Source organism: Lepeophtheirus salmonis, chromosome 9 (genome assembly GCF_016086655.4).
Source record: "Lepeophtheirus salmonis chromosome 9, UVic_Lsal_1.4, whole genome shotgun sequence".
Taxonomy (NCBI): domain Eukaryota; kingdom Metazoa; phylum Arthropoda; class Copepoda; order Siphonostomatoida; family Caligidae; genus Lepeophtheirus; species Lepeophtheirus salmonis.
In genome coordinates this window covers 25,928,937-25,947,253 of record NC_052139.2, presented here as the reverse complement: position 1 = coordinate 25,947,253, position 18,317 = coordinate 25,928,937, and the positions used below count along the sequence as shown (strand labels likewise).

General features: G+C 32.9%; 1 protein-coding gene across 1 annotated transcript; it reads left to right on the top strand.

Annotated features, from left to right (window-relative positions):
* Nucleotides 1-4,941: 4,941 nt before the first annotated feature.
* On the top strand, nucleotides 4,942-17,971 carry LOC121124871 (glutamate receptor ionotropic, delta-2). The gene is made up of 10 exons (XM_071891001.1): nucleotides 4,942-5,069; nucleotides 5,890-6,040; nucleotides 14,367-14,467; nucleotides 14,539-14,708; nucleotides 14,789-15,641; nucleotides 15,700-15,865; nucleotides 15,926-16,015; nucleotides 16,113-16,304; nucleotides 17,291-17,518; nucleotides 17,576-17,971. The coding sequence occupies exons 1-6, from the start codon at nucleotides 5,001-5,003 to the stop codon at nucleotides 15,712-15,714; spliced, it is 1,359 nt and encodes a 452-aa protein (XP_071747102.1). The 5' UTR covers nucleotides 4,942-5,000; the 3' UTR covers nucleotides 15,715-15,865; nucleotides 15,926-16,015; nucleotides 16,113-16,304; nucleotides 17,291-17,518; nucleotides 17,576-17,971.
* Nucleotides 17,972-18,317: the final 346 nt, after the last annotated feature.

Sequence of the window (18,317 nt, the reverse complement as noted above, 5' to 3'; positions counted from 1 at the left end):
TGGTCTTAAGTGATTTTGTAGACCGATATTTGAGTCCAAACTGCGATCGCAGACCGTATTGTGTAAATCGTTGTTTACACTCGTGAACCGATTTGTAAGGTATAAATATATAGATGGATTTTGTTCGATGTCAATCTACCAGGTGGTACAATGAAATCTGAACACTTGCTAATTCAATAACTAATTAAGGTTCAGTGATTGAAATTAATTCATAATTCGATATATTAAAGCATTAATAATTACTTTAAAAGATAAAAAATAAACTCTAAATAATTTGGCTTAAATGCAAGTCGGAAAATTGACATTTGAATGTGACTGACGAATTTCCATTCGGGCACTTCAAACAGTTAAGCGTCTCCAGGACCACCTTCTATGCCGTCAGCAAGTGACAAACGTTAGAAAGAAAGAAATACTCTGGCAAATAGGCCAAACTGGACACAGGAAAGTTAAAAAAAAAACAGCCCATGCAATCGTTTTAAGCCCAACAGGGGCCCATGCAAGAAATCTCGGAGGTTCCCACCAGACTGTCCATAGAGCTGTAAAAAAGTGGGTGGAGAGAGCCTCTGAGGTTGAAGAGGTTCACTTTTGACACAAACAATGAAAAAACCAATCTCCTCCGTTGCAAGATAACTTTGAATGAGTTCTTTTGAACTATTTTTGGACACATTTACCCCCCTTCAGCCAACCTATTCGACTACATCTTTTGGGTGTATGTCGATGGTAAGGCCTGCAGTGTCCGTCATCCAAAGACCAAGGCCCTCAAAGCTACTATCAGAAAGCAATGCGACACCATGGAAGATAAGTACATTCTGCCGCCTGGAAGCCATCATTACCACTTAGGGCAGCTACACTAATGATTCAGAGAGCTCAACTATTGAAATCTATTAATTTCGTTGAAATTCGATTTTTAATAAATAACTTCTATGTTGTTAAATTTTAAAATTCAAAGTGTTCAGATTTTAATGGAGCACTCCGTATGAATTGATTTCTCCACACTCCTGATTTATAAATTGTATAAATTTGATGAATGCAACAATTTGTCTGACTCGATTGTGCTTATGCTCATAATTTTGAAACATGGCTGACATCATCATCAATTTATGAATAGTGTGGAGACCCATATCTTGCAGAACACTGACAAAATTACAAGAAAAGTGATTTTATGGAATTTAAACATATCAAAATCAATTTGTGATATGCTTAAATACGGTGATGGACGTGTCCATGCGTACACCAGTCATAATGGCAGCTGAAAGTCAATACAATTTTGGATGAGAGGTGCGGTAGACATTGTTCTCTAAGATGTTTTAAACTGTAAAATCCAGGGAGTTGGTGTCAGTACTGGAGGTGGGCTGCATTTAGGCACGGCACAAGTCACCCATATTATTTCTGGAGAAGTGTGTTTTTTCTTGGTTGTAATGGACCTCTTGATATTGTAAGCAGTCGGAATGGAGTTGCTAACGGTCTCTCTAGCCTTTTCGGCACGGACACATTCTCGGAGGAGATCGTACAAGCGTTGCTTTTTGTTGTTGTTGATGCTCCAACATTTTGTACGCTTAGATACATGAGATAAAACGAAAACTTGTTTATTTTTTATTTAAGCTGTCATTTGATGGCATAATAAAACCTAACTATTAAAACAAAAAAAAATCCGGTTTTAAAACTGAAATTAAATGATGCATCAAGTTTTGGGTTCCCACTCCTGTAAATGGTAGAATCGCCATAGACCAAATTTTAAATTAGACAGATTTGTATTTGTTGGACCAATCTTTATCCACTTTTTTTTTTCTTAAAGACTAGTCTAAACCAAACTTCTTTATAGAACCGACTAAGTTTGATAACTAAAAATCATATGTTCTCACACTAGTCAAGGAGTTTCAGAATGAAGCCTAACACTTCATGGTTAATAAAAGGTAAAGACCCTTTTAGAAAGGTAAAGAAGAAGTGAGAGGAAGGTATGAAAATATAGTATGTGTGTATGTAATTACCTTGTCTGAGTTGTGCACACACGTTTTCGCTAAAATTCGAATATATTTACCTTTATATTTAATTAACATTATGGAGTCAATAAATTTAGATACTACAAAAATTTTATTATATATTTTTTGTTTTTTTCGGAGGAAACCCTAAGGGAGAATGGAAGCACTATAGCCAAATATCCAACTTTTCCAAAATTAATTCCTGAAATATTTTTACAAAAAATACAATTTTCTTTAAATAGCTGTTTCCAAAAATTCAATATTTGATTTTTTTTATTTTATGAAAAACAATTCCTTGCGGAGGGTGCTACTATTTTAAGTTGTTTCTCAACTTATGTTTTCTTGGTGCAGACTAAGAAAATGTTTTTCTTAGCAATCGACCGGTAATTATGTGTTCTACAACATTTTTTATCGGAAAATTTTAGACAATTACTTTTAACCTCTCAAAATTTGAGTAATTGAGATGAGTAAATAATAACGATTGGCCTGGTTTATTTTGGCATAGTATTTTTTTGTGGTGATATATACATATAAACCTATCACTTAGTAGCCAAAACACCGATATTGAGTCCACAACAAAAGATTTCAAGCTTTTTTTCATTTTAAGAGACAGATCACAGATGCACTGATGTTTGATTTTGATGAACCACGATCTGGACATTAGCATATTGAGGTATCAATATCTCTAGAGACTTTTCATGGATATAGCAACAGGAATCAGGCACCTGCCACACCTCCGAAACGACTCTGGACTGGCTCCGAGAGTAGTGCTACGACTTAGTGTTTAAGAATATTAGCCCCCTAGCTCTCCTGATATGAATTGGAAGGATATTTTTGTCTGTTACTCCTTCAGTCATAGGTAAACAGAATTCATCACCCCACCAAGAAGCCCTGGTGGGGACAAATGATCCCAAAACGACCATTATTGTGAGCAATACTAAGAATGGGTGTAAATGAATATTTGATCACTTACATAGCTCCCTTTAAAATCAGTCTGATAGATTATTTTATCTGAAACACCTTTGAGTGAAAGGTTCTCATACCATCAAGAAAACAATGATCCACTCCATTATTGTGGAATGCAAGAAGTTAGATCGGACTCTTGTTTCTAAAGGGTATACATGGTTAAGGATATGAATTGAGGCCGTTATTGAGGCCGATGTAGGTTACATTGAGTCATATATACTACGTTTGTTTGAAAAGTCCGGTCAAAGTCAGATAAATTACACTACTGGCGTGTATGTACGTTGTTTTTAGTTAGTAGCATCTCTTGGAAGAATACACAGCAATTTTCAGCCAGATGGGTCTATTTCTTTCTGTTTGGCATATTTACTAAATAAAATCCTTCAACATACGTAATTAGGAATAATATAGAAGAAAAACCTAAACAGGAGGTAGTAACAATAAAGTATCAAAAGAAATCTCCATTAAAAACACAAACCGAATGCATAGTAAGACTATTTCTTTTTAGAAAGCTTTGTAAGATCTTACAATCTAATTTAAAGAGTCCAAATATTTACATCCAGAACTAAAAGTGTCTGTAACCATCAAACAGAAGGCGGCATACCTTGCAATAGCTGTAATGAATACGGCTCTTATCTCGTCAGCAGTTAAGGGTTCATAATTTGTAATTTTGTCGGCTATAAGAGCTTTGTAGTTCAATAACGCTCATTCCAACGCCTTAGTCTTTCTCGGGGAGCCCTTTCGTGCTTTTGTTAATTTTGATTCTTGACCATCTAGTCCCCCCCTTAACATTTTAAGAAATAAATAGTTTTAGAGTTCGAACACTGGGACAATCTACAATTATTTCTTATGTAATTTGTGCATATCAAAATGAAAATCTCAATAAATAAATAAAAACAATGGACAAAAAAGTCTAATAAAATTACAAGGAGCGTGTCATTTCATTCACAACTTTTACTCGTAATATTTTTAATAGAAAATGGTTAATTTGTGCACAAGTAATGTTGTTATCTTTATTTTTTTTACTTAAATGGTGCCCTTATTTTCTATTGCCCTCATTTCTTAGCTTGATATAGTTATGAGGTCAACAAAAAAGCTAATTAAATATCCTTACACTTTACGTTAAGCAGCCCACTTTACAACCTGCATTAATTATTTATATTCTTTAATAACTCTATGGTGGATTTTATGGGTGGTTTTGAAGTATTCATAGTGTATATACATATATGTATAGTTAAAGGTAGTTGTAAAAAATACTGCTAGACTTGTATGCCTCTTTACAATACCAATAAAAATACTTCTTTATTTATTACTTATTAATCTAAGTTAATGACATAAATATTAGTGATGTATCATACTTTCCTTGACGTAATCCCTTGTTACTGCAATTTATTTCAACTTGATTAGGATTTGATCTGTTATCTGGAAGGCCTTCAATTCCATTTATGCTAGAAGTATTATTTTTTTTTTTGCAAACATCCTTTTTCCTTTATGTTTTAATCTCTTTGATTTAGATAAAGCTCAAATATGTATTCCCACATTCTTATAAATAAACAGTAAAACTACACTGAAGATTTGATTGGTCCTCTAAATCTAAGCCGTTGATGACTAAATTAAGTACAAATACCCACTACTAATCTGTAGATCTTAATAGACAATACATCCCCAAGACTCAAGACTTCAAGTCCCCTTTTATATATTGCCTAAGCTTCTCTAACGATAGGAATCGCTGAATGATTTAGCCTCTCCATGAAAATATATATTTTTTCTTATTGCGTTTCAAAATAGTTTGAGAGCCACTGCCTGATATGAATGTTTCATAAGTTTCTGTATTATTATGTTCATATTGCATGAATTAAACCAAACTGTGTAGATCTACTCAGGATTTGTATTATTAAATAATTACGTGAAGCTTGACAATTCTATATCTTAACGCTAATATCTAATGAAGTCAGCTTTCTCTTAATATAGCAGACTCATAAAGAATAATTTATACGACAGTATGTCACAAACGATTTTGAAAAGAACAACGTTGGTTTTTTTTAGAAAAAAAAAATAATGAACTGGGGTTTTTCTTTGCTCCTTTTTTTACTCCTTTGTACACGGATCGAGAGTTCCTTGAGTACTGTAAGTCTTAATTTATCATCAGTGGTGAGGACTTTGACCCTTGGGACTCTACTTTGTCATCAGTACATATTGGACTACAATTCGACTTGATATTGTAACGCAAGACTCATTACTTGTATAGAGAGGATTTGAGGGAGTACCAGGGGCTTGCACCTTGATCCCAAATATTTAATATAGGGAAACGAAGATTTGACCCCTCCCCCTCTTCTCCTAGTATTTATTTCAAACTCCAATTACTCCGACTTGACTTGGATTTGATAGCTCAGACTTTAATTGGACTAGAATGATAGTTTATACTGAACTGAGGAAAAGCTTTATTATAACACACTGGGATTGAATGCCCTTTGTTGAACCCTTTCCCGCCACCAAATATATAATAATGTAAAACCTATTTATATAAGTAATTATACAACGGTGTTGATCATTTTTGAGGATAGGTCCTTCTCTCCTCAATCATGGAAGCTAGTAATGTCCCTACTTAATTCTATAGACTGTCTTATTTATTTACAATTATGGACTTTTAATGAACTCTAGATAGTTCTGAGGGTTTGAACTGTACATGACCAAATCTATTCCAGGAGTCAAACTAAACTCGATGAAAATATTCAGGAACTAAAATTTGTGAGTAAAGACTTGAAACTTGATTTGGACTTTCATTATAAGGACTTACCAGGGTGCGTGTTTGTATTTTTCTTTCAGGGGAGGAATATTTTGTTCTCTCCCCCCTTCTCGGCCTCAAAGACCTTTGGGACTAATCCACTTCTGCTTATAATACAACATTAACTCCTTCATTCTTGATATTTTCGTTTCAAACCCACAGGTTCAAACTCTTCCCAACATGCTCGCAAGTTTTATAAATCAAATCACATCTCGTACTGGATTAGACTTGGTTTATATTTCTAATTTTGGATCTCCGGATCAATCATCCGTCATAGAAGAGATTCAATATCCTTTGTCAATCTTTCAAATAGGTAAGTTTAGATCCCCCCTTTTTTTGAGTAAAGTTACATTATAAAATGGATTCGTTATTTCATCCCTAAATTCAACAATATTACCTTTCCCACTTTTTCCGTTCATCCGTTCTTTTCTTGATAATTTCCCTTGAAGCGCTCATGTGATCATTTTTCATACAATTTTAGATAGCCATGACAAAGCTTATTTCCACAGATGACGTTTTAATGTATTTTTATTTATTAAATATTTGGTCAGACAACATAAAAACAGTCTTGTACAAAAAGCAAGAAAAATAAAACATGCAAATTTCTTTTCTTTTTTACTACATATGTGCATTCAGCCCAATAATTCATAGTCAGATATGAGTCTCTTATAGGCTCATTATACAAATTGGTGGTGGTGGTGGGGGGGGGGTGAGTTAAGATTGAAATGAGTTTTAGCAATATTGTAGACGTGTTATCCCATTTAAAAGGCTCATATTGTCCCGAATATTATCAATTTTGACTACTTTAAGTGTGCTTTTTTAGCTTGCTTTTCTGTTGACAGCCAAGATATCTATTTTTGCTGCCCTTTGTAGAATTCACTTAAAAGATCCGATTATACGAGTGAAATGTTGTTCACCCTATCTCCTCCCAGCGGACAAAATAATATTAACGTACCCAATTATATTTGGACAAAAATGATAATTAAGTCGTCGTTTCGCCACTTGGTTTCAGATTCAGCCTTGAGGCAGCGGCACCAGAATGTATTTGAAAGGCTGGGAATGGGTATTTATATGATGTTGTCATCATAGTCACGCAACCTTACATTTTTGAGTTTATAACTATTCCACAAAGTCTTAAAAAGTTGGGGACCAATGGCATCTATAGTTCAGGCACCACTGCCTTAAAGTAAAATATTAACATGGAAAACAGTTAAAAAAGAAGCATATAAATAGAGTCTGTTCATAGGTTTTCCGCCCGTTAATGATGTATTTTCCTGTTCAGGCCCTTTAAAATGAACGGCGCTCATTTTCCAAATTGCATAATATTATGTATGTTTGTGAATCATGAAAGAACTTTAATTCAATGCCCTTTTCATTAATGGAATGGAATACGGATGTGTAAGAACAATTTCTTTACTTCTCAGTTTTTGAATGTCACAATAAGTGTAAAAATTCTCATATTGCAAATGAATCAAATGGCAAAATGAATCATTTAAATTTAATAATTGCAAGTGTGGATTTCGAACATATGACTATTTTCTCACTTAACACATAATTAATTAAGTCAATCTAAACTGCATTTCCTCACACATAAATATATCATTTATCATGCAAACTTTATATCTTCATAATTACATAATTGATTATGCAATTTTTGGTGCTGAGTTATTTGCTATCCTTTCATTCCAGTTAATTTCATTCCCTGCAAAAATTCATCCCCAGACATTTCATTCCTATTTAAAATTTAAAAAAAGTTCGTGACGACAAACGACTTATATTTTTAGACTATTTAGCAGTTTTTGTGCTGTACAGAAGGCGTCCGCAGGGGATGGACTGAAGGAAGTTCCTCACAAAATTGAGTATATTTTCCTTTTTACTAGACTTTCTAGAAATGTATATGGATTTTTGAAATTTTTTGTAAACAGCTGGGGATTTTTGAAACTATTATACAAAAAATTAATTTTCAGAAAATAGCTATTGCTTTTTGAAAAAAAAAAGTTCCAAATAATGTAGTTCTTTTAAAAGAGCAGAGGATTTTTGTAATTTTGTTTAAATTTTTTGTTAGAAAATTCAATGTTATATGAACAATTGGGGATTTTGAATTATTTTTTCAAATAATCTAATATTTGAAATTTAATTTTTGAACTTTTTTTTTTTTGCAAACAGCTGTGGATTTTTGAAGTATTTTTCAAATTTTTCCAAAAAATGTAATATTTAAAATGTAATTTTTCAAATTTTTCTAAAAAAAATGTCATATTTAAAATGTAATTTTTCAAATGTTTCCAAAAAAATTTAATTTTTCAATTTTTTTTTTCCAAAAAATTCCAATAACCAAGCCCCTCCCCCCCTCCCCAAAAAATACATATACATATTTTTTTAATCCTGCGGCCGCCCTTGTACAGAGAGGGGCCAAGGAACGTACTTATTGCTTACGTAGTTTTAAATTGTAAGGAGTTAAAAGGAAGAGCAAAAGGGGTTGTAAATTCACGAGAAGGAGTAACTCGACCAGAGATAGGCTAAAGGACTCTAGGCAAAGAGTGGATACCCAAGGCAAGGAAGGTAGGATTTAGTAGTTCTAAATTATGATTGGCTTAAAATTAGAAGCTGTTACATGTTCCTCCAGCTTGTGAAGGAGTGAGTCTCTCCCTAGTGAAAAGAGATTAATTAGGGCGACTACGTTAGAAACATATTCTTCCCTCTGTTTTAGATTGATTTGTTTATTTTCCCCTTAACCACTCTTTCCTTAGAGACCTTTAGTATGGACGATAGTTGATAGCAGGGAAGACTTGTTTCTCCCGAGATACCATTGTTCCATTACTAAAGATGCATGATGATACCTTTTATAATCCATAAATCAGATCCGTCTTTTATCCATCAGATGTTTTTACCTTGATTGTATGAAGCAACCTTACTTCCTAAAAGAAACAGAAGAAAGGCCCTAAATCATCTGGTAGTTAGCCAAATTAGTCAAGCATACCAACTACTATTTATCTCTTAGATACTCACAGACATTCATTGTCATTTGAATTTAAAATGAATTATATATGTTTTCAGGAGGTCCCAGGATAGCGTGGTTTTTCAAACACCACAGATTTCGCATAAGGCAGTGTTTGGAATTATAAGGACTCCTCTTTATAGTGCAGTATATTTCCCACATACCCCGTTATTTATATCATGATAATAAATTATAAAATACTTTATATTGAGGCAGACAGTAATTTTTGAAGTTGTTGAAATGTTTGTTCATACTCTGCCTATACATACACTTATATAAAATTAGAATATGATTTAACAGAGTCCTTTAAGTATTTGATTTGATACCCAGACTTAATTTTTTATATTATTATTTATCATTAGAGACGTCCAATTAATAAGGTTGCTTCAAAAATATTAATTAAGTTCCGATTATTTAAATTTTACAGTATTGAAATGACGGAATTAAAAATTTGGTAAATACCCTACAAAGATTGAATTTTACAACTATATTATTACAAGTGTCTTGTAAAGCATATACAATTTGTAATAATTTCTGGTGAAAAATATGTTTGTATTGTTCTAACAATACTTGGAAAAAATAATAATAAAAAGTGGAACTAAAAAAAAAATCCTATTGTACAGATTTAGTACTAAAAACGTCCCTGTACAACGCGGATTTCATATATCACAAATTTTATTGTTCCCTAAAACCCCACTAAGCTAAGATCTCCTGGATTTCATAATATTAAAATCCTACATCTAGTATTTTATTAAAATTCTGTATTATAATATTACTTAGTAATATTTTGTTAAGAGGGTAGCGAATAGCTATACATTTGTATATATATATGATGGCCAAAACTTCATCATATAAAAAATAAAATGGCTGGAATTTATATATAGATATATAAGGGCGTTACTTCGCGAACATAAAAATACCCGATGTGTATTATTGTCAGCTGTCGATACCCTAATCTAATTTTTTTGTTGATCCATCGTCGTTTTTATAATATATTATTGGGCATTTTATTATTTATAGGAAGAAATTTTGGGTATATCTTCATAGAAATACTATAATAACTAATAGATTTAGATTTTAATAATGTATAATTTATTTTTAAAAGTGCGATTATATAAGATATAAATAGGGGTTGGTAGGATTAACGTATTTGGTTAAATAATAGATGATTTCGGGCTTTTTTAATTTTTTTTTCTTGAAGAAAGGTTGCGTAATACGATAAAGATAAGGACGTGATATACGACGAGGAATCAACAATAAAATTGTATTCCTGTCATAGAGATATAATATATAAAATGACGATACTATGCAATAGCAAGGAAAATTCTTTGACGCCGCAACTATCAGATAAAAGAAATTGGATAGTTGACCAAAACATAGTACATATATCTAGCTGTAAGATCCAAGATTTTATTCGAATTGAAATAACAATTTATATCTCATTATATAGTCATTACATCAGATCAACCCCCAGATCCTTACTACACGTGCATGTTACCTAAATCAGATAAAAATGTATAAATATCTCAATTTTTGTGGTCTATAATTGTACTTCCAGAAGGGCAACTTATACAAATTCCTCAAAATATGGGAACAATTTTAGATAAATCGTGAAGATTGTGACCACAACCGAGAAATTATTATAGAAGCTGGGAATGAAATTCAGAAAGAGAATGAGGAATGTCCAACAAGGAAAATATAAGCTTTTTCGTTTAATTAAAACGGAGCTAGAGAATATTTTATATTTTTGGGATGATCTTTATTAAGCATAATTAATTTTGGCTTATAAAAATATTAGACATAGACTCAGCCTATTGTGTTAATCTCATATTTTACTTCAAGTGCATAAATTATATATCAATTTGGGGGGAAAATATCAAGTGAGAGGACTCAAGGGAGCAAAGCTCTGAGCATACTCACAATCCTATTTTTGAATTGAATTCGAGTCAAAATAATCTCTCAAATCCATTATAACCCTTTTTAAAGGATAAAAAAAGTTACATGAATAGTGTAATATTGGATGACTTAACGTAAAGTAACATTATTCGACGACTTTTCAAGGAGGCCCATGAGTGTTCTATCCTTGATAAATCTATTTTATCAGTCAAATCATTCTCGTAGGACAAAACATTAGAAATTGATTGAAGACGTCCATCAGTTATATTAGTTCTTGGATGAATTTTTATAAGCTTCAAATTACTGAGTACTCTTTTGTCCTTTTCAACTGTTAGTGGTATTCTCAAGACGAGATGATTACTCAATCTAATTAATGGAAATATAGATTTCCTCTCATGAGAAAAGTTTGCCATGTATTTAAAACTCGCATGTTTCTTCCTTAGAAAAGCTACATGGGGAAACAAAGTTGTAAAATTATATTTGATGATAATATGAACATATATTAACCTCCTTTGGTAAGAATTTAAGGAAAATGTCATTATTTTCAACTGGTGGAACTGCAACTGATATAAAATGATAATTAGGGCATTGAAGATTGTCTAAATCCTCGTGATTGTAAATTGAGAAGAAAAGTATACTCGAATGTGTGAAAGTTTGATAGAACAATGAAAACCTATTATAATTCTAAATAATCGCTAATCCGTAATGAATTTTCTAAGTAATTCATAAGACTCTTAATTTATATTAAATAATTAGAAAAGGGGATCAATTAGTACATAAAAAAAGGATCAAGAAAGAAGAGTAAAAAATATATTGAAGGATATATTGATTCATTGCTTATTTTTGGGTTAGTTAATGCCTAATAAGTACATATAACATGAAAATGAGTTATTGCGTTTCTTTTACTAGGAATATTTTGGATCAATATATAACATTTATATAGTTGTAATTTTATACAATTTCCCAATTGATATCCTATTTCCTTTCGAGTGGCACGCTTGAAAAACTTCTAAGGGGTTTTCACCCCCTACCCCCAAGGCAAAAGCTCTGACTATTACAATAAACATTCATAAAAATAAAAGTATTGGAAGTTACTTCAATGTTTTTAACGTACCCATCTATTACAATTCACATTTTTTTGTAAACTATTTCTTCTTTTTTGACCGCCTCCACTACTTAGTCACATCATCACTCTGTGTAATTAATCTCTAGGACTCCTGTCCCTTTGGTAATGAAGTATAAAAATACTAGTGGTACAATACTTATTACAGGGTGCGTGGACAAAATCTGCCACTTCAAAAAAACAACAACTTCAAGCTTATTTTGTAATATGTTTTGATAAAATAAAAACGAATATCTTTATTAGGATATAGAGTAGCTATCTATTCAATGTACCCGCCGTCTGCGGCCAAAACCCGCTCAATGTGGCTACGAAACCGAGAACAGGCATTTTGGATCTACACTGCTTCTATCTCACTGAATTTCTCCTTGATGCAGGTGATGAGAGACTGCTTGGTGTTATGGGAGGAGTGGTTGGTCATGTTCTCCACGTAGGACCAGACAAAGTAGTCCAACGGGTTCAAATCCGGTGATGAGGGAGGCCAAGAGGAGAAGGGTAAGAACGCAAAAGCATTGCTTTTCAGCCATTCTTGTGTCGCTAACAACAGACTTGATCCACGACCACACAACGTCCTCCGGGACCTGTAGGTAGATGTTTGTGTTCTCCCTGAGGCCTATCTCGAAGATGTGGGGCGGCATGACATGACCCTCACTTGAAATGACCCCAAAGGTAATGACAGTGGCCGGAAACTTGGTCTTCATGACCCTGGGTCCATCGGGTCTGATGACTCCTCCAGCTGCTTCCTGAGACTTCTGAACATTCTAACTGGCATTGACAGAAGGCCAGAGATGTCAGCATTGCTTAATTTTATGTGATCACTAAGCATAATCTGATTAGCAGCGCACCTACGATCTGTCTCATTGAACATAATGACTTTTCTTGGACACTTAAAATGATGCTATGGCTACAAGTGGTAAACAATAACTGAAGCCCATGGCCCGGGAAAAATTTTAACACCATAAACAGACGGATCAGATATCAGCTGAGGGAGTAATGTCGTCTTTAAAATACGACAGATTTTGTCCACGCACCCTGTATATTCGTTTATTTATCAAAAAGAATATACAATAAAATAGACTGGACGTATTAATTAAGACGAGTGACAGCTCCCACAAAAAAAAAACATTGGGTATTTTTCTGTTAGCAAGGTAACGCCTTGATATATATGTATATTTGTATATTTTTAGAACAAAAAATGAAATAGACCATTTAGCAAATTGGCTGGGCATTATGTAAAATGGCCTCTCTATTAAGCGATTTGCAAAATATTCAACAAACTAAATCCACGGGTTGTTAAGTCAACCACAGGACACCATAACATGATAAAAATACACGTAATTTTTAACTTCAAATCACTCCAATAAGAAGAAAAAACTGTACCCACAAATTCCAAATTTCCGAAAAAAATTTATCAAATCTTCATGGGGATGTGGTATGGGATATTTATAATGGCCCTTTAACAGGTTTATGTATGTTAACGGTTGTGTTTATCATATAATGCGGTCTGCCATTACCTTTTTCGACGTGTAGGTCATGATTTTATTTTGAATATTTACTCAGAAAATATAAATTGATAGTTATAATAATAGTTATAATAGACTTTTAACGGGTCTGCATTAGAAGGCGGAACCCCTTGAGCCTGTTGTTAATTAAGAAACCATATATAAGTCCCATAAACCGGGTCTTATATATGGTGGTGGTTCTTTGTATTATACCTTACGAGCCTGATGTTCTCTTGCAAGCCTACGGGGTTGGCTCTTTTATAATGTTTCGTCAACATATAAACATTTGGCGGATGTTTTCTATATCATGCTTTGGTCCCCAATGATGCCTTTTACAACCTGTGGTTCATTTATGATTTAAGAACAGCCTTCAATAGGTCTGCATACGGCAGCAAATATCTGCATATGTTTCACCACCCTGCTGTTTTCTATATCATGCTTTGGTCCCCAATGATGCCCTTTACAACTTGTGGACCTGTGGTTCATTTATGATTTAAGAACAGCCTTCAATAGGTCTGCATACGGCAGCAAATATCTGCATATGTTTCACCACCCTGCTGATACTTTCTACAGCCCCCTCATTTAATTAGGACGGTCCTTCAGAAGGTATATTTTTGGCGGTAGTTTCCTATATTAAACAATGCCACTCCACATTATTCAAATAGACAAATAGAAAGGGTATTTTACATGATGGACGAACAATTTTTAAAATTCCCGGTTTTCCATATTTCCTTTAAATTTTATTTATGTCCTTTTGAAAATGGAGCATCTATATTTTGTAGTATTATATATCAGCTGACAACAGCATACATAGGATATTTGTGTGTTAGCAAGGTGATCACCTGTCATCTCTAGTGCCAACCACCAAGTCAGAACCTCCCTATACATCATTATACAATAACTATGAGCTAGTTGAGAAACATAAATTGTATGGTGCCTCTAAATATTCCACTTCAAATCGGGATTGAAATGTCCAAGGATAAACTTTGCTTTTAATAAAATTACCAGGAATGAAAAGACCGAAAATGAATGTACTTGGAATTTAATTACCGGTCACGGATATTTTTAAAGGATAATAGTTTTTCGTAAAATATATATTTATTCACCTAATTTTCTCTCTTCCAAGACTCTATCCTTCAAAAGCAAAGGGACCTAGGCAAAGAAATCTGTCCAGTCTTTGGGGCTAGTGTGAGTCCAAATATCACATATGCCACAATTCTTATTCCTGTGAGTATAATAGATTAATTTTTTGAACGGTATGTGAATGAGTTATAGGTATCCACAATTGTTTTAAATAGGAGAATAAAGTATATGTAAGGAACGACATTCTCACATTTGAGAAACGACATCGAATTATATTTATATGGGTTCAAAACTCAACTGCTAAGGCTCTAAATTTACTCACTTTCTCTGTTATGAACTATTGTGATGAAAAATATGACTTTGGATTACTTCATCCGGAATCAAGGTAAACAACTACTTAATTTGGTGTTTGTTTGTTCTTTTAATCCAAATTATGTTGTTGTTGACATTATGGGCCTTGATTAGAATTTTCTTTTATGTTGAGAATAAGAAGGACATGGCCTTGATCTTTTCAAATCATCAAATCCAGAAACATCCCCGGGTCTCTGTTTTCGAATACATTCCTCAAGCAAATATTTTTCTGTTCTTTCATTTCCAAATAGTGAAAGGCTCTCAAGTTTCTCGTCCCCAAATGTGGATTCCAAAGGAGCCCATCCCTCAAGACTTTATTCTTTTCCCCTCCTTTGACAACTTTCACGGGTTTAAACTCCAAATAGGAGCCATTCCTTACTCACCATTTATATCTGGCGTAGTTTTAGACGAAGATGATCAAGCCAGAGGTGACTATGTTTCTTACAAAGATTACTCTGGCTTCGAAATAGATATGCTCAATGCTGCTTCTCATATTCATAATTTTACATATCAAATACAAAATGACCCAAATGGGTTCTGGGGAAGCGTTGGACCGGATGGTAAATGGAGTGGTGTGACAGCCATGGCCCAGAGAGGGCAAGTAGATATGATAATATCCACTATTATACAGACATACTCTCGCCACCTTATTTTAGATATGACACCCGCGTTTTGGTACGATTACCTAGTGCCTGCATCGCCAATCCCTTCTGTTATACCTCAATATCTGGCCATTATATATCCATTTTCTATGTATCTCTGGATTTTAGTACTCCTATCAGTGGTAATTGTTCCTGCGGTTTTCATATTGACAGCCAGATTAGAATACTCTATTATAAAGAATCCTCAAAAATATAAGGAAATGAGAAATTGGATCTCAGTGGCACGCTCTTGTTGGTTTACGTATGTAACATTTATTGGAGAGAACGAAAACTCTCAAAAAAATATCAACCTCCTCTGCTGTTACGTGAGTATTTCTTACCTTGAATGAATATTTACATCAAATAATTAACCCTTATGTTCAGATGGCTTTGTGGTAGCTGGTTCATCTTTTGTTTAATAATCACGGCTGGTTATAGTAGCAAACTCAAATCATTTCTCACCAATCCAATTTATAGTAAACCAATCAACACGATAGAAGATGTACTTGAAAGTGGACTTCCTTGGGGCATGGTCAAATATGATGAGCTTGTAAGAAAACCGTCGACCCTAAGTTAGATTAATAATTAATAACTATTCATATTTTTTTAGGAACAAAAAATGATGGAGAAAAGCAATGATTCGAGCATCAAAAAGATTTGGAAGAACATGGAGTTTCTTCCCTTTAATGCCTTGCCCGATGTTCGTAATTTAATTTTTAACTTTTAAATTTATAAAAGAGGCTTAAACAACTATTTTTGTCAATAAATCAGTCTAATATAAAGAAATTGTTCATTAGGTGGAATCTGTATTTCAGTCCAAACGTATTGTTTTTGATTATAGAATGGGATTACAGGCATCCGTTCAATCCGGCTATTCGACTCAGGATGGCATTTCCTTTGTACATGTATCAGATGAACCTATTTTCATGAAGAGTCCTATAGCATGGAACTTTAATGCTAATAATCCATGGAAATTTATCTTTGATAATGTAATCCTTATTAATTCTTCGGATGTTTTCTGAAAGGTGCTTGGACGTAAAAGGACAAAAAGACCAACATATAAAACTGAGACCAGACAACTTTTTAAAAGGATATTTCGAAACAAACAAACGTACAAAAAAAAAAATAGATCTGAAGCCATTGCAACCATAAATTTTTAGTGAAGTTCAGCAAATAAGATAATACTTAACACGTAAATGTTCATTAATTCGTTGCAATTTCATACTGTCTTCAGGAAGTGAGTTCTATAACTATCTGGATTCGAATCCGATTTTCTACGGCACCTCATCCGTGGGTTTAAAAACATTTTAAGGACAAAATAAAGTGGCAGGTCCTAAGTCATTATGTAATATCTATTTTTTTCTTCAATATTTAATTTTTATCTCCTGTATTCACAAGTCACATGGCGAAATGTTTATCTTAAATAATGAAAAGGAAATTTTTTCAATTAAATTAGATACTTAGATCGATTTTTTCAGCCCATTCATAACAAATAAACTTTGATAAATATTTATACAATATCCCATGACAACAAATTGGCAAAACCATGAGATTTAGTATGGTATTAAGTACAATAAATAGACGGATGGATTTTTGAAGGAGTATGTACATGATTTTATAATAAATATCCCAGAAGATATTTCCTGATCAACTCCTTAAATACGTCGAAATATACTTATCAATATCAAAATAAAATACTTAAATGGGTCTGGTTGCACAGTAGATTTGATACAACTCCAGATATTTATGGAATTCCATCCCTATTATTTTTAATCCATAATACTTATTTGTTTCAAAATATATTTATAGCAATTTCCGTTTTATATTTTATACGTTTGAACGTCTTTGTCTTTTTACATTTTGTCCTATTACCATTTTGAAAGGCTATAAGATCCTTATAGAAATGCATCCAGGACAAATAGATTAACCATAAATTGAAACTACGGGTTTTCTAGAGTCTTATTTTGACTTTCAGCATATCAATAAGTGTATTCGTGCTGGACTCGTGGAATTTTGGGCCAGAAAAAGTTTATATCAATTAAAAATTGATTATTTAAAGAAGGGTGGAACTATTAAATCCTACACTCCACGCTCAAATGTTTCTACATTAACATTGGCGGATTTACAGAGTGCATTCTACATTTTGCTCATTTCTTACGTTATATCTACATTGGTATTATTCTGGGAACTCTGATCAAGTCGAGTAAGATACCAAAATGTTAATCCAAATAATCACTACAAATTCTTATTTTTCTCCTAGATGATCTTTCATAAATATGAAGAAATATGTCAATTCCTTCGTTAGAAATTAAGTGTATCAATGCTAAGGATATAGTAGATTTAAATTTAAATATTTTTGAAGTTTTTTTTACAGCAAAATAATTTTCTTGAATGAATATGAATCTTTGAATTTCTTTCCAAAAAAATTAACATATGAAATTTAATGTTGAAATTTTGTGACAAAAAGTTAAATATTTACAATTTCTTCAAAGAAATTTCGAGAACCAATCACTCCCCCCCAAATAGTGTATATATATGTAATCAGTTAATTATGCACGTATTTGTAAGTATAATATATTGTATTAAGCCATGATTGAAGTTGAATGAGTTTGAAATATAAATTGTTCCATAGGAATAAAAAGTAGATTTAACTCTTTTCACGACTAGCTAATTTCTTTGTTCTCAACTATTTAAATCCTTGAATGCCATTAACTTACCAGAGGTAGTGTGTTTAGATGATACAAGAATACGCATCATATGTAAAGTAGTCTTTCATTTAATCAAAAAATAATAACTACTCTTCAAATGTAATAACAACTGGATCCAGCTACCTTGCAAAGGGGGCCACAATCCTTGTCAGAAATGATTATTGTGATCGTAGATGGAAATTGGAACTATATATCAGCTGAGGTATGGTTTGAGAAATCGCATTCTAAAATACTAGCGGTATATATACTTTCTGGGAATAAACTTTTCCTAAACTAAACTAGCACACTTATGAT

Excerpts from the sequence above, each read along its gene's own strand:
- LOC121124871 (XM_071891001.1), top strand. The coding sequence starts at position 5,001 with ATGAACTGGGGTTTTTCTTTGCTCCTTTTTTTACTCCTTTGTACACGG. Across the intron at positions 6,041-14,366 it reads TTTGTCAATCTTTCAAATAG|ACTCTATCCTTCAAAAGCAA; the intron begins GTAAGTTTAGAT and ends CTCTCTTCCAAG. Across the intron at positions 14,468-14,538 it reads ATGCCACAATTCTTATTCCT|GAGAATAAAGTATATGTAAG; the intron begins GTGAGTATAATA and ends TGTTTTAAATAG.